The following is a 16,761-nucleotide window of genomic DNA, read 5'->3' on the forward strand; positions in this document are numbered from 1 at the left end:
TTTTTTGAACTGAAGTTCATTATGCATGAGCATATTCAGAACTAGACAATACTCTTTCTTTTTCAATTACAGTATGTAAGTTAAGTGCAAGTTGAATTTATTAAAATGGAAAGACAAACCAAGAGGCTCAAGATAGTGAAGTCTGAACCTGAAAATGTCATATTGAAATACTACCAGCATGTTATTTCTTTCCCTGTATTGTCATCAGGATTTCAACAAAGTACATCTGTCTTGCTTGAACCGTGAAAACTGAGTCACTTTAAGGATAACGTCCATTTAAATTTAGGGGTGCCTGGAAACAGCATCCTAACATAAGGATAAAACACTGATGGTAAGAAAAGAACATCACACAAGAAACATGAGTGACAAAAGTGTCTTTCTAAAAATTCTATAGCATATCGGTATGTATGTGCACAACTAAACCTTGTGCCAACTACAATTGGATGTGCGGTTTTTGGGAGTGGCCTTAGCTTAGTTTCGTTTTGCAAGGGAGGAGGCATGAAGGATTGCCACCAATTAAGTCAGCTGGTTTGAAGTGTTTTGATATTTTCTTGAATTTCCCTATATGTTTAACGGAAATGGCAAACGTATTTACTAGCAGGCATTGTCAACATTCTGAGCGTGCTCTAGTGTTGTGACAGTCACTCAGATGAAACACTTGACAGAATGTACACAATCCAGTTCAGACCTGTCTAGAGAGAATCTTCTAGCAACATTTATCAATTTGAAAAGTTTCTGTTTCACAATAATAGTGAAGAAGGTGTTACACATTAACCTTCAATGGATTTTCTAGTGTGTTGTATTTCTTCGCTTTAGACCTTGTGTTTGACAAATGGATGATTTCAGTCAGACTTTACCAGTTTCTGAAAACAAACATGTTTATACCTTTTGTGCTGAGGTATGCAAATTGTTAATTTAAGGAAGTATAAAATTATATTGAAAGTACCCCACCATCTACAAAGTGTCCCCCCACCTGTACAGTGTGGCAACAAAAATCATAAAGAAGCTCTTTTAGTGCTCTTAGCCCAGAAGTTTAAGTAAATTAGTTGTATAGACCAGAAAATTTCAGATTTGATCCTCAGATTGTGCTGAGCTAGCAGATGATGGGCTGGGATGGAGGTAGGGCATAACAGTTGGCTATATGGCCATGAGCAAGGGGGACATTTGACATGATTTTCTGATTGCTATGTTGTGAACCTTACTTGGACTGTTTGTAGAATTCAAGGAGCATTAGGATCAGGATTGGATATGATGCCTTAAAACACTTGAATAGCCCAATGTGCTTATGAATGTATGCAAAGTAGCTGCTTGGCTATTTATTGGAGGGTGCTCAGTCCACATGGAACTGTAATAAGCAGCAAGTCAGTGCCTTCAGGAAGGAAAAGTGGGTGGGGTGCAGGAAACACAAATCTCTCCTAACTCATTGGCGATATTGACATTTTCTTTATTGTTTTTCCATCCCATGAGACCTACATTTCAGGTCACTCCTCTGTTCGGAACTGCCCAATCGACAGCAGTTTTGGCAGTGTCATTGAGTTGGTTTCATTAGGACACGCATGATTTGGAATTCACTCAGGCTGTGATGTTGAATAGGAGGGAAGATTTCAGTATGGCTAAATACTGCTTTGCGTTCACTCAACACTGCAATTTTCGTACTTGGACATCCTGATTTTAAGGAATGATTGGCAATGCTTCTCTAGCTTAAGTTAACTAAGCTCCTTCTGACAACAGGAGACGGCCCGGGAGTGGGCCTGTAGAGGAAGGAAGACAATGATGACATATTTTCTTGCGAGGTTGGGGTTTATTTATTTTTTTGCTTTCATTCCAGTTTATCTGTGGGCAACATCTGAGTATGGAAGGTGCACTGTGATTCTCAAGTTGTGACCAAATAGTTTGTTAATATCTGGGTTCTTGTATGAAGAATTGGCCACTTGAGTAAAATGCTGCAGGATCCTGGTGTCCATGGAACCATAGCCCAGCAAGAGTGGAGAGGGAAATTGGTTTAATTTCTCCCATGCCACCTTCCTGTAAAGCTACTTGATGTTCACTTTTCTGTTTAAAAAAAGATAATAATAATTAACTGTACTTTCATTTTATAGCTCTGGATATCATACTTAGTACATAGGCCTGGTTGTGATTTTATAGGTTATTTTTATCTTGTTAGATTTACAAAACAAATTCCAAACTGAATTTAGAGCACAACATTTGCGATTGTGTACTGTCAAGCAAAGTTCAAATCCTGATGTAATATTGCTCTATTTCAGTCTTGGTCAGGAAGTGGTCTTCACTGGTGGTGGCATCTATTCTCAGTATGATGTAATTGCTCCTTTTCAAAATACATTTTACAAAATAATTTTGAGTATTCAGTTCATGGCTGTTTTAGTAACTGAATAACATCAAAATATGAAACTTTATTTTCTACAAACTCAAAACAGGTACTAATCAGAAAACTCTAAAGCTCAAATGTGCATGCATTAGCCTAATCCTGATGAATGGATTCATATAAAAATAGGTAACCTTGATATGTGGTTTGTATTGTCATTAGAAGGAAGAGCAAGATAGTTGAAATGTGTACGTAGCATAATATGCTGGGGGTATTTAAGGTACAAGAACACCTGAGGCTCCCTGTGAATAACACTATGTAAGCACACATTGAAGGAATTAGCACAGCACTGGCAGAATGTAGGAAACTTGTGCACTTCAGTGAATGCCAAGGGCAACAGCGGCCTATGGTGATTTCTAAGGAGTGTAGGCTGTAGATCGTGATGACCAGTAGCCTGTGATGTTCAGTGGTACATTGTGGCCTGTCCCAAGGGAGTTGTAACTTTGTCTGATTGTATAAACTGGTCTATCTTCCTTTCTGTTTCCCGTTCAATAATATTTCTCTTTGTTAGTAATGTTTTCTCTGCCATGTAAAGCCATTTCCATTAAAGACTGAGACCATGTATTCAAACTACTGGCTCATTTGTAAAAACAGTTACCAATTCTCCTGTGGGTGTAATAGGTATTTTTGCTACTTATAGTGGAGGGACTTCCATGCAAAACTTCCAATTACTGTTTATTGGCAGTGGAGTAAAAGGAACAAGTAATGAGTTTAGAATGCATTTCCAGGCATATTTAAAGAGATCTATACTGTGTCAGCAATGTTATTCACAGTAGAATTAGAGCTGCTATGATACTCTGCTGCCAACATTAAAAATCCAGGCTGTTCTTCCTCTTAGTTTTAAAGAAGAACAAACTACTTTTCTTTTTTAATAAAAGCATCAATGAAACGTGATTATGCCTTTGCCAGAAGCAACACCTTTGAAATTTTAAGATCAGTGTATTCTTCCCACTGCAGCCTGACCTCATTTCTCTAGCTATCGTACATGGGCTGACTTGATGGGTTTCTTTTGAAAAAAGAACCTTCAAGTTAATGAGATGCAAAAAAGGCCCGCGGGCAAGCATATTTTTTTTATTGAGAGTCAAAGTTAAATCAAGGTTTATTATTTTCGAGATCCTGGTAATAAGTCCATTAGTATAAAATGCTTCACTGTGGATTTGGAGTTTTAGATATTCTCTTGCCTGTGTATGTATGCCATTTGTTATTTGGTCGAGACCAGTAACTTTAAAAAAAGATCCAAAATCTGTTACTTACCTAAGGAAGCCACAAGATTCCATGGTTTAAACAAAATAATTTTTACTAATCAAGAGTCAAACAAAGCAAACACTAAAGACTATCTTAGCTAAACTCCCCACACTCTAAAACCCAGAATCAACATAAGTTAAATGTGAATTAACAGGCAAATTGCAGTCAATTATAAACAATAACTTGCACATTAAATGACAGACATAACTAGGACAGATCTTAGAATTAGCTCGGCAGTCCATCCAGCAGACATAGTATCAGTCTCAGTCACAAAGTCCTTCGAAGCTCTGTCCTCACAAAACATTTCAGCCTTCCTTCTAGGATTTAAGCTGATTGCAGCGCACAACCAACCCGAGTTCCACAGGCATGGTCTTCACCAAAAATGGCACACGTCTCTGTTTACAATGGCCTGAATGGCTGAGATACGCTAATGCTATCAATTTTCAAGTCACAGAAACAGCAACTACATTTTTGCTTATTCAGTGCTTCTGGTTTGAACCTGGGTGCCTGTACTGCATCACTGGACTCATCATCATCTGAGCTCTGATGGCTCTGTTTCCTTTTATATAGTTTCAACCAGAAGTTTGGCTTCCAAGCTCAATTTTAGTCTCTGTTTCCTTAGAAACTGGGAGGGTCAGTTTCTTTTTTCAGTTTCCCTTTTTTAGTTTCCCCTTTCAATTAGGTTCTATCTTTAAAAAAAATACAAGATTTGAACAAATGATTCCATCACATATATATATATAATTCATTGCTTATAAACAGGAGCACTAGTTTATGGTTTCTGAACAAGTCGAATTATGTTATTGTGTGGGAATCTTGGATTTTTGCTGTCACTGTTTTTCCGTAAAAGTGTAAATCAGGTGATCTTATCTATAATGATAAGCCTGCTATTTCCTATGATAATGACCATTACAGTGGATAAAAGTCAAATTTTGTCCCCTTTTTTTGTATTAAATTCTTTGTTCAGTAGTGTTTTTTGGGGGTCACATTCTGTGATTTTTTTTGTCTTGGTTTCCAAAATAAAGCATTACCTTTGTGAGTTAGCAGATTTTCATTGAAATTTGAGAGAAGAAATTTGGATTGCAGTGCTCCGAGGTGTGTAACCTTGCTCTATAGCCCCAATAAGCTGAAGTCTACTGGAGCAGGTCCATGCTAAGGCAAACCTGAGATTGTGATTTGAGTTATTTGCAATTAAAATCAGTATTTTAAAAAAGAATTGTAAAATTAGTTTTCTTCTCTTACATTTGTATAACTTTTCCTGGTCTCAGCCATAAAGACTGGCAGTTGACCTTGCCTTGGATATCTCTCATTCCTCCAGCAACTGAATGTGGAAACACTACAACTGAGCACCAATTCTGCATTCCCTGCTTGCATATGGGAAGTACTGAATCTTTACTAAGCACCTCCCCCTGACTACCCTGGTGAGATTGACAATGTGGTATGCGGAGAATTTGTATTCCAGATCTTTGAATACTCCTTCATGAGCAGTTCACTACTGTATCAACAGGCCGAACTTATGGGCCGCCAGAAATTCAAATAACTCTGTTTAAACAAGCCTGATCACTTCACTTGAGCTGATGCCAAGTTAAGTACGTTTTGTTCCTGAAACATGACATTAATGTATGCAACTGATGTACACAGTGCGTGTTTACAGATCAGAGGGTAGAGGAATGGTGCAGGTTGGTCCGACAGTGCTCCAAAGCTTTGATCAATCAGTCATGTTAGATCTGAGAAATTACCCAAGACCTGATTTTGTTCCTTGCCAGTTGATGCTTATTTCCTGACTATTAAAAAGCAATTCCTGTGACCGTTTTGCCATATTTCTGCCAATTCGGCTATTGCCATATTTACCAGCCAGAAAGGCTATGGTGTGAATCACAATGCAGAATAAAGTTTTTTTTTAGAGCATTCTGGCTACGGTGCAGCAGACTCTCAAAACCTTAAAGAAAACTGCATTGCATTTTTGCTAGACTAAAACAAGTTAATGCTAAGAATGTTTACAGTCCGCTTTACAGTTACACGTGGAGATGCAGAAGTGCTTCAACATTTGTTGTTTAGCTGTGTATTATTTCTGCTTTTTTCATTATGCAATTTTCTATCCCAACTGAAACAATGTGCATTTTTCCCCCTTCACTCACCAGTATTTCTTTCATCATCTCCCTTGAGAGCGCTAGTTCAGATTAGAGTACAATCCCATGGATATCAACCTTCGTGGACCTTACCCAAATAGCTATTGTACTAGTGTGAGCAATCTTAGTCTAATGGCAATCTGAGGGAAGGTGAGTCATGGTTAAACCCAATTTTGTCCTTGGGACTCCTCCAGGATCTGAAATGTCGCCACACTTATTTTACATCTTTGCTGGAGTCGGCCGACGTAAGAATATCTGTGGCAAATGCACTCCTTAAATAGGGGACTTTTAGATTTTGCTACCAACTTTAAAGTCATTAGGTACAAAATGAGATGGCCACTTTATCTTCCTGCCTCAAGAGGTGATGTTCAACTGGCAAATATCCATGGAATCGTTATCACTAGAGAACAAGTGCTAGACAAACTAATGAGCCTAAAGGCCGACAAGTCCCCTGGACCTGATAGCCTGCAAGCAAGGCCCTTGAACGAAGTGGCTGCAGAGTTGGCAGATGCATTGGTTGTAATCTTCCAAAGTTCCCTAGATTCCGGAAAGGTCTCAATGGATTGGAAAACTGCAAATGTAAGGGTCCAGTTCAAGAAAGGGGGGAGACAGAGAGCAGGAAACTAAAGACCAGTTAACCTAACATCTGTCATTGGGAAAAATGCTGGAATCCGTATCAAGGAAGTAGTAGCAGGACATTAGATAATCATAATATAATTAAACAGAGTCAACATGGTTTTAGTGAATAGGAAACGGTCTTTCATGGATTTATAAAGTTGTTTGTAGCAAGCAGGGTGAATAAGGGGGGGATCCGTAGATTTAATGTATTTAGATTTCCAAAAGGCATTCAATAAGGTGCCACTTAAAAGGTTACTACACAAGAAGAGAAGAGCATATGACGTTGGGGGTAATATATTAGTATGGATGGAGGATTGGCTACCTAACAGGAAACAGGACAAATAGGTCATTTTCAGCTTGGCTAACTAGTGGGTTGCGTCAGTGATCGGTGCTGTGGCCTCAACTATTTAAAATCTATATTTATGACTTGGATGAAGGATTAGTTTATTATAGCCAAATTTGCTGATGATACAAAAATAGGTGGAAGAGCAATTTGTGGGGAGGATGCAAAGAGTCTGCGAAGGGATACAGATAGATTAAGTAAGTGGTGAAAATTTGGTAGATGGAGTATAATGTGGGAAAATGTGAGGTTGTCCAGCTTTTAGGATAGAAAAGCAGAATATTATTTAAATTGAGAGAGACTACAGAATGCTGCAGTACAGAGGAATCTGGTTGTTCTTGTACGTGAATCACAAAGTTATCATGCAGGCACAGCAATTAATTAGGAAGGCAAATAGATGTGGCCTTTACTGCAAGGGAATGGAATATAAAAGTGGGGAAGTCTTGATACAACTGCGTAGGGCATTGGTGACACTGCACCTGGAGCGCTCTTTGCAGCTTTGGCCTCCTCATTTAAGGAGGGATATACTTGCATTGGAAGAAGTTCAGAGAAGGTTCACTGAGTTGATTGACAGGATGAATGGATTGTCTAATGAGGCAAGGTTGAGCAGAATGGACCTTTATTCATAGGTGCTGACAGAGTATTTCCCCCTTGGAGGAACCTAGAACTATGGGGCAAAGTTTCAGGGGTCAACCATTTAAGACAGTGATGAGGAGGAATTTCTTTTATCGAGGGTTGTGAATGTTTACTGTATTTACAGAGCTGTGGAGGTGGAGTCATTGTCTATCTCAGGCTTGAATGGACTCAGATTCTTGAACTTTAGGGGACTTGAGGGTTATGGGGAACAGGCAGGAAATTGGGGTTGAGCGCAAGATCAGATCAGCCATGATCTTATTGAATAGCGGGGCAGACTTGAGGGGGCCATATAGCCTACTCCTCCTATTTCTTATGTTCTTGAAAAGCAGCAATATTGCTGCTGGCGCTTATTACTTGTCTAAAGTTTTTCACCCTTCTTGTAGAGAGGCAGGAAGAGAAGATATGTGATGCTTAGAGTTACCACCTTTTTTAGAAATCAAAAACCAGACAACTTGATTTTTTTCCACTTGACACTGCAAAACTGGGGCAGTAGTGGGGGAGAACATGAGAAGAAATTAAAAAGGCTTTGCATTTTAGAAACTTTCAAATTGTCCAGTTAAGTATCACACTGTTACCTAAGACAGGATGGTTGAAAACCTGAGGGATATCTTTCAGGGATTTATTCAGGAGTAGGATTGACAAAGGTCCCCTATCCATCCTTTCATAGCCTGAGGTGAATTAAAGACTTTAAAGTTTAACTTCAAATTAACTTCAAAATGATTAAATTAAGGCATGTTCCGACATTCAGCCTGAAGTTGTGCTGTCTGAACAGAATAATCCCACTTGGCTTCAGAATATAAAATAATGTTTCCCTTCGTTTCAGCAGTGTGTGTAATCCAGTGCTTGCCAAGTTCTATGAGGGTAGCTGTACTAGATGAACCATTTTTTATGCAGTCAGGAAAGTTTTTCATCTGTATGGTAGCCTGTGAATGAGAAAAGCTTGAAACAGATGCAGCTTAATAAATCTTTTTGCATGTCTAAATGCAGCAAGACCTGGATAATATTCTGGTTGGGCTGACAAGTGCCAAGTAACATTCGTGCCCCACAAATGCCAGGCAATGACCATCTCCAACAAGAGAAAATCTAACCATTGCCCCTTGACATTCAATGGCATTGCCATTGATGAATCCCCCTACTATCAACATCCTGGGGGGTTACCATCGACTAGAAACTGAACTGGACTAGCCATATAAATGCTGTGGCTTCAAGAGCAGATCAGAGGCTAGGAATCCTGCGGCGAGTAACTCACTCCTGACTCCACAAAGCCCTTCCACCATCTACAAGTCAATAGTCAGGAGTGTGATGGAATACTCCCCACTTGCCTGGAGTCAACACTCAACAAGCTTGACACCATCCAGGACAAAGCAGCCCGCTTGATTGGTACCACATCCACAAACATTCATTCCCTCCACCATTGACGCACAGCAGCAGCAGTGTGCACCATCTACAAGATGCACTGCAGGAATTCACCTAGGCTCCTTAGACAGCACTTTCCAAACCCACGACCACTACTATCCAGAAGGACAAGGGCAGCAGATACATGGAAACACCACCAACTGGAAATTCCTCTCCAAGTCACTCACCGTCCTGACTTGGAAATATATTGCCGTTCCTTCACTGTCGCTGGGTTAATATCCTAGAGCTCCCTCGCTAACAGCACTGTGGGTGTATCTACACCACATGGACTGCAGTGGTTCAAGAAGGCAGCTCACCACCACCTTCTCAAGGGCAATTAGGGATGGGCAATAAATGCTGGCCTAGCCAGCAATGCCCTCGTCCCATGAATGAATTTTGAAAAAATTTTAGAAATATAATTAAAGCAAAAAATAGTTTGCATTGTAAACAGGACTAAGAAAGCTTAGATGTTACCTTCCTGGAGCCAAAAAATGGTGTTCCAGTAAACATGAAAAGCTAGTGAGTAGGATGTTGAGCAGGGAGCAGAAAAAATATAAACCAGACCAGTGTCAATCTTGGTGCACATTCTGATGCGGCCTGCTGTGTCCTGGTCAGATTGGATATATTCCATGAAGCTGCAGTCCTGTGTTAAAATTTGTGGTTCTGTTTGCCCATGCTGTCCTATTTTGTTTGTGAATGACTGGGGAGCAATAGTTTTGCTGCAGTCTTGTACAATATACAAGTGGAAGTACAGGGGCTTAACCTTTACTTTCCTTTTTTTTTTGTCCCATTATCTTTAGATAAATAGACAAATAAAACCACTGGGCTATTTGAGTTCATACATCCAAATTGGATCAACTGACTTACTTCCCAGCCTGTGCCTGAATGATTGGTTTTACATGCTTAACCCTACCTGGAAGTTTATTCCAAATGCTGATTGCTGTTCATATGAAGAAGTCTTCCTAGATACTGGTCTTAATTTTCTTTTTGCACAAGCCTGAACCTTCATCCCATTGTCACAGCTTATTTAGTTATTCATTAGGTTTATATTTTCTGTACCATTTTTATCTTGTGTCATTCAGTATAAATTGTTGTTTTCCCCTTTATATTGGTATTCTTGCGAGTGCCCTGATGAGTGCAAGATGAAAATCTTAGACATGTCTCTTTTTTCAGCAATGGTATTGTACCTTTGTTTTAAAAAGGAAGTGAAGGATAGACCGGATAATTACAGGCCAGTTGGTCTAACATCTGTAGTGGACAAACTGTTGGAATCGATTCTGAGGAACAGGATAAACTGTCACTTAAAAAAGCACAGATTAAACAAGGATAATCATCTTGGATTTGTTGAGGGAAGGTCTTGTCTGACTAACTTGATTGAAATTTTTGAGGAAGTAACAAGGATTGATGAAGGTAATGCAGTTCATGTTGTCTACATGGATTTTAGCAAGGCTTTTGACAAGACCCGAGATAGCAGACTGGGTTTAGAAAAAACATAAAAGCCCATGGGATTCAGGGGAATGTAGCAAGCTAGATGCAAAATTGGCTCAGTGGCAGGAAACAAAGGGTAATTGTTGGCGAGTGCTTTTGCGACTGGAAGGCTGTTTCCAGTGGGGTTCTGCAGGGCTCAGTACCAGGTTCCCTGCTTTTTGTGGTATATGATGATTTGGATGTAAATGTAGGGGACATGATCAAGACATTTGCAGATGACACAAAAATTGGCTGTGTGGTTGATGGTGAGGAGGATAGCTGTAGACTGCAGGAAGATAGCAACAGACTGGTCAGGTGGGCAGAAAAGTGACAAATGGAATTCAACCCATAGAAGTGTCAGGTGATGCATTTGGGGATGTCAAACAAGGTAAAGGAACACACAATAAATGGGAGAATACTGAGAGGTGTAGAGGAAGTGAGGGATCTTGGAGTGATTGTCCACAGATCCCTGAAGGTAGCAGTTCAGGGCGATAAGATGGTTAAGAAGGCAAATGTAATCCTTTCCTTTATTAGTCGAGGTATAGAATACAAGAGCAGGGAGGTAATGCTGGAAGTATATAAAACATTAGTTAGGTCACAACTTGAGTGCTGTGTACAGCTCTGGTCACTTCATTACAGAAAGGATGTAATTGCACTGGAGAGGTTACAGAGGAGATTTACGAGGATGTTGCCAGGACTGGAAAATAGTAGCTATAAGGAAAGATTGGATAGGCTGGGGTTATGCTCCTCCTTGAAACAAAGGAGACTGAGGGGCGATTTGATTGAGATGCACAAAATTGTGAGGGGCCTGGGTACATTGGATGGGAAGGGCCTATTTACTTTAGCAAAGAGGTCAGTGACTAGGGGTCACAGATTTCAATTAGTTGGTAAAAAGATTAGAGGGGAGATGAGGATAAGTTTTTTCACCCAGAGTTGGGGGTGTCCAGAACTCAGCCTGAAAGGGTAATAGAGACAGAAACCCTCAACTGATTTAAGAGGTGTCTGGGTATGCAACTCAATTGCTGTAGCCTGCAGGGCTACAGAACAAATGTTGGAAAGTGGCATTAGGCTGGGTGGCTCACTTTTTTGACCAGCACAAACGAGATGGGCCAAGTGGCCTCTTTCTGTGTTGTGTAAACCTTCTATGATTCTAGGTTCTCTCACACTGAAGATCAATTTTGTGTCCCTCCCCAGCACTGCTTTTAAGGCTTGCATGTTTCTCTTGTGTTTTTGTGACCATAACTGAACACTCAAGATATGATCTGGTTGTCTGATCCAAGCTTGATAATGTATGGCACTTGATGTCCTGTACTAAAAGGGCTAATCAAGTTGACATGAACACACTAATTTGAAATAATTTCCCATATTTTCCAGAGCATTAATTTATTATACAAACTATTTGCCTATATTCAGCTTAGAAAAGGAACTGTATGAGTTGGCAGTTACAAAATGTCATTGGCTTGTTATCTGATTTCTCCTGTAGAACAGTGACTTGTCTTCAAATGTTTCGCAGCTAATATGAAACAGACAAGTTTTATATAATACAGTTTGCATTCCCTCTAACTTTGGTTGATACAATTACTGCACTGTACAATCAAGGCAATTTTATCAACAATGTCATAAAATTAAAGATACTTTTAGGTTGATTTGGGCTCTGGGGGTGGAAGGGGGTTCTCTGTAAAGCCGTTCATGTGCATAGTGCTCCAACATTTATGCAGTGTTGTGGAGCTAGCTACCAGGTAGCCCAACTCCTGAAATAAAACACTGCAGTCCAACACACGCCTATATCTTTTTGCCAGCTTTGAGAGTTTTGTATGCTACGTCTGGTTGGAGGGGAGATAGGAGAGCATATCTGGGCCTGTTTGTGAATAATTGTTCTTGCATCATGATGTTTTATATTGATATGTTAAATTGGATTTGTATGTTAATTAAGTTGAATTGATTGTAGGTAGGTAGTAGATGGGGACCCAACAAAAATGGGTCTTCACCACAGTGTGATGAATGTGGAGCAGCAAACTTACTTTTGATTGTGCTTTTGACAAATTGAAATCTACATTGAAAGTTAATTGCACTGCTGTAATTTAGGAAATGTCTTAAAACATTTTTTTTTGCATTATAATATCTTGCTAATATGCACTGACCAGATTTAAAAATGAAGTGTATCCCATAAACTGGCAGACTGTCTATATCAGTGGGTGTGCCCCCCAACATGATACAGCAATTCATGCATGAGATGGAGAAAATTATTGGTGGGAAATAGATATTCGGCTGAGTATAAAATAAGCGTGCATTGGCAACAATATAAACCTTGCAATTACGTTTTATTAATTGTTTTTATGTGGCTGTGTTCTGTAAAAGTTGAAGGTTTTTATCACTCCAATTTCTGGTTTGAAAGACCTTCATGTCTCAGTAAAATATCTTAGGGGACAATACAAAAGCAAAGAGCAAAGAGCCATTGTTCCAGTTTTCAGAGTTTCTGACTATTTTTGTTTCATCAACAGGCTTTTGGGAATGCAAAGACAGCTCACAATAACAACTCCAGCCGTTTTGGTAAATTCATTCAAGTGAACTACCAGGAGACTGGCACTGTACGGGGGTGAGTGATGTGATGCATATGACCAGATTAATTATTTTTAAAAGTAGGAATGAAAAGAGAAAAGATTGTTGAAGCAGACATTATAAAATGCGTGCAGGATGATTTTTGCAGAGAGGAGATTAATAGATACGATGAGAGGGTGGATGGGTGGGTGCAGTTGCAATCTGTCAAAAAGTACTGAATTATTTAACTAATGAAATTTTCTTCCTTGAAATTCTTCGAGTGGCACACTGGATGAATTTAGATAATGCCGGATCTCCAGTGAATGTAGATTACAGTCCTGCCTCTTCCCCCTCCCATTTATTGTACTCTTTTAAATGTTATCTCGTGCATCCATTCCACCGTAATCACCACTGCCCCGCCCCCCCAAACCGTACACTCTCATTATCACTTTCAGGCTTAGAGAGAAATTTTTGGCTGAGGCACAGTGGTCCCAGGCAAACTCAGCTCAGGCATCTGCCAATGTAACTCCTTTGTCCGGCCAATAGGAAGCGCTGGAAGTTGGCTCAGAATGACTTTCCCCGCTGATGTTTTTTCTTCACTGTCCCTGGAATTTTTTTTTTAACTTCACTTATTTTTGATGATAATGTAGAAGTTAACAGAAGCTCATTGTTTGGAAAGCCAGGGGTGCGAAGCTTTGGCATCCCAATGTTTGGTGCATTGGAACTAGATGTTGCTGAGTCACCATGCTACCCCTGTAAAACACATTCTTTAAGATCACTGATGTGGGGTGAAAACAGATCAGTGATATCGTTCAATAGTATAGTATTCTATAGGAAGGAGCTGTTAGTGACATTCTCTATCACAAACTCTTTAAGCCGAGCTAATTATTGCTGTGAAAACTGTATTTTAAAGACTTTTCACTTTGCTTGGTGACGCATTAGTATGTGAATATCAATTTTACACTTGAGTTCTCCAGTTCTGTCGATCAATATACTGCGCCATAAAAATCAAAAGGTGCAAGTTTCATCCCTGCTCTGCGCTGACTTTATTGCAACCTCCAGCTAAGATCAGTGAAGTGCTACAGTGAGGCAGGGGGATAAAATCAACATGATTACTCCTTTCGATTGCAACCCAGTGTCCCCTACTGACAAGAGTATGTGCAAATGTGGCAAGAGAATGGTAGGATTGATTATGACAGATGCACACTATTGTAAATCAGCCTGCTAGCTCACACTTGGACAGTGCACTAGAAGGCTGTCACAGTACATGTTTGTCTTCTGTGCTTTATTGAATTGGGGGAGATAATGTGATTCTCATGCGAGGTAGAGTGTAAAGGTTCTTGGGCATTATTCCTGTAACTTTTGCTGGTTGACCACATTTCAAGGTTTGTAGAGAATAAATTGTACTCACAAGAGGGAAGACTATGTTAACCAACTTAAATTTATATACCATGCTTTACACGCAGGAAGACATCTGAGCTTCACAGTAAGAAAAAAAAAGACAAGTGGGAAAAAGTGGGCATGGAGCATGGGAAAATTAGAGAAAGGGAAGGCAGGCCTTGATGATGATTAGGGTTTTGGATTGGAAAGGGAAAGATGCGTGGAAGCAGGCAATCTTGAACAGGGGGGTAAGAACAATTTTGGTGACGGTGGATGTGGGAAAGAAGAGTTTGGGGTTGGCAGCACACCTAAATTTAACTATCACTTCAATATACTAGCTATGACAGTTGTTGAAATTGAGGCTAGAGACAGCAGAAGAGGGTGGCCTGAGTTTTGTTGATGCTCAACTAGAAATTTTGGTTCAATTGGGCCTTGACATCAGACTGGCAATTAGTGTGCAAAACAAACTTTTGGATAGTGGAGTTTATAGCACCATAAAGTTTTGTGTCATCTGCACATATGTAAAAGCCTACTGTTCAATTCTGTTATAATACTACCAAGTGATAGTTCATAAGTAGAGAAGGAGGAGGGAAGGTGGTTGGCAACCCCCAGGAAACACCCCAGATGACAGTATTAAGGAAAGTTAAAATTAAGGAAACTTAAAATTAAGGAAACTGTCCTTATAACCCTTTAAGGCCTGGTATAATTCAATGGCCTTTATGGCCTAAGTGGGGGGGTTGGAGAGGAATGACAGAGAAAGGAAATAGTGAGTGTACCGTTCGGTAGATGTCAAATAGGAAGCTAGGAATTGGTGGGGGGTGGGGGCGGAGAAAGAAGTTGCATTTGCATAGTTCCTTTCACAACCTCCATAAATCCCAAAGGCCTTTACAGCCAATTATTTACTTTGAACGGTAAATTATAGCGTTGTAATGCAGCAAAATGTCGCAACCAATTTGCACACAGCACCTCCTACAAACAGCCATGTGATAATGATCAGAAGATCAATTTTGGTGATGTTGATTGAGGGATAAATATTGGCCAAGATACCAGAGAGAACTTTCTTGCTCTTCTTGGAAATGATATCATGGGATCTTTTGCACAGACAGGGCTTCTATTTAATATCTCATCGAAAAGACAGCACCTCTGACAGAGGGTCACTTCCACACTATTGCACGATAGAGTCAGCCTAGTTTTCGTGCTCAAGTCTCTGAAGCAGGATGAACCTATAACCTCACTCTTGGATGATGGTGCCACTTCTGATTCATGGCTGACACCTAATGGTCAGGAGTAGTCAGAGGAGGCAGTAGTGGCAATGCAGACAGCTTTGCTTTTAGACAAAATCCATGAATTTCCTGGATGAGATTTGCATGAGAGGGGGGTGCTACTGTGTGGAGAAGAGGATTTGAGTTTGTTTTGGTTATTCAGCCACCTTGGAGTAGTAAATAGCTTTGTCAGGAGAGAGGGAGCAATGCTACAACTTGAGATGAGTGAACCATAGCTGGTTAATCAGACCAGACCAGATGCAACCATGTCTGAGTTTATTGATAGGTTATCTTATTTCATGAGTAATATAGCACACTCTGCAAAGCTCAGCCACAAGAACAGTGAAGTTTCAATTATTTTCAAAATATGTTTTGCCATTTGAGAATATGTAAACGTGTTGACATTTTGAATCCCATTTTAATGTTTGTCAGTCTAAACCCAACTTTGAAAAGATTTCAGTTCATCCTTTGGAGATTTTGCCTATGAAATTGGCTGGAGATTTGTGCAACAAATTGTTAACTTTTTGTTGCTGTTCGGACAGGAGGCAATAACGCCATTAATTTTTTATCATTTTGTTTGGTCAAACTAAAAGCAACTTTGAAAGAAAGGCATATGCCGTAAAGGAAGCAAATTCATAATACTTGGCGAGCATCTGTAAAATTAAGCCATTCTCCAGTTATTGTATCCATCTGTTATTTTAGTACTGGCAGACAGACATGACAACTACTAATACCCCGTTTACAATAGTGGATTTCTTTTTTCAAAAATGCAATAATTATGCAAATATAGGACAGTGAGGAAAGCCCATTTGTATTCACCTTACCCATTAGATGGTGAAAATCCCTGCCGCATCCTTGCTGATCATTGGCAATGCTATTGCCTCGGGAGGGTGAAAGAAACAGAGGACGAACTTGTCCGGCTCTGTCGCAGCAGGGGCAGGGCCATAAAACGTGGCGAGCCATTCAAAAGTCTAATGACTTCAGTGGGACCCATAAAATCCTGCCGGCATAAAATTCTGCACAGGGTAAAAACTTAACGGCCCCAAATTCTCTGTGTGCATAATTCAGTAGAATTGCACATTTAAGTTGACTCTTAAAGGCGATTTCATTTTAATTATTAGTTGACTGGCATAATTTCTGATCAGTGAAGCTGTATCTCCACATTATTTTCAGCAGTTCAAGTTGCCAGCTTCTTTAATGAGAGAAGGGCAACCTTAGGTGGAGCCCTTTATATTTACATCTCAAGGCCAAGTTCCGCAGTCTAGAAAGTTTGCTTAGGATTTTGAGAACATCACAATTTTAGTAATAAGTATTCTTAAAATATTTTATAAAAAAACAGTAAATTGACTTTTATTTAAATTTGCTTTC

General features: G+C 39.7%; 1 protein-coding gene across 4 annotated transcripts in view; it reads left to right on the plus strand.

Annotated features, from left to right (window-relative positions):
• The window catches only part of myo9aa (myosin IXAa), a 283,263-nt gene that overhangs the window by 123,311 nt on the left and 143,191 nt on the right, over positions 1-16,761 (plus strand). For all 4 annotated transcript variants that reach the window (XM_078532398.1, XM_078532401.1, XM_078532400.1 and 1 more), the window contains exon 3: positions 12,715-12,809. In XM_078532398.1, coding sequence (XP_078388524.1) covers positions 12,715-12,809 — 95 coding nt within the window. The remainder of the gene's footprint in view (positions 1-12,714; positions 12,810-16,761) is intronic.

The sequence above is a fragment of the Cetorhinus maximus genome, chromosome 30, assembly GCF_964194155.1.
Source record: "Cetorhinus maximus chromosome 30, sCetMax3.hap1.1, whole genome shotgun sequence".
NCBI lineage: Eukaryota > Metazoa > Chordata > Chondrichthyes > Lamniformes > Cetorhinidae > Cetorhinus > Cetorhinus maximus.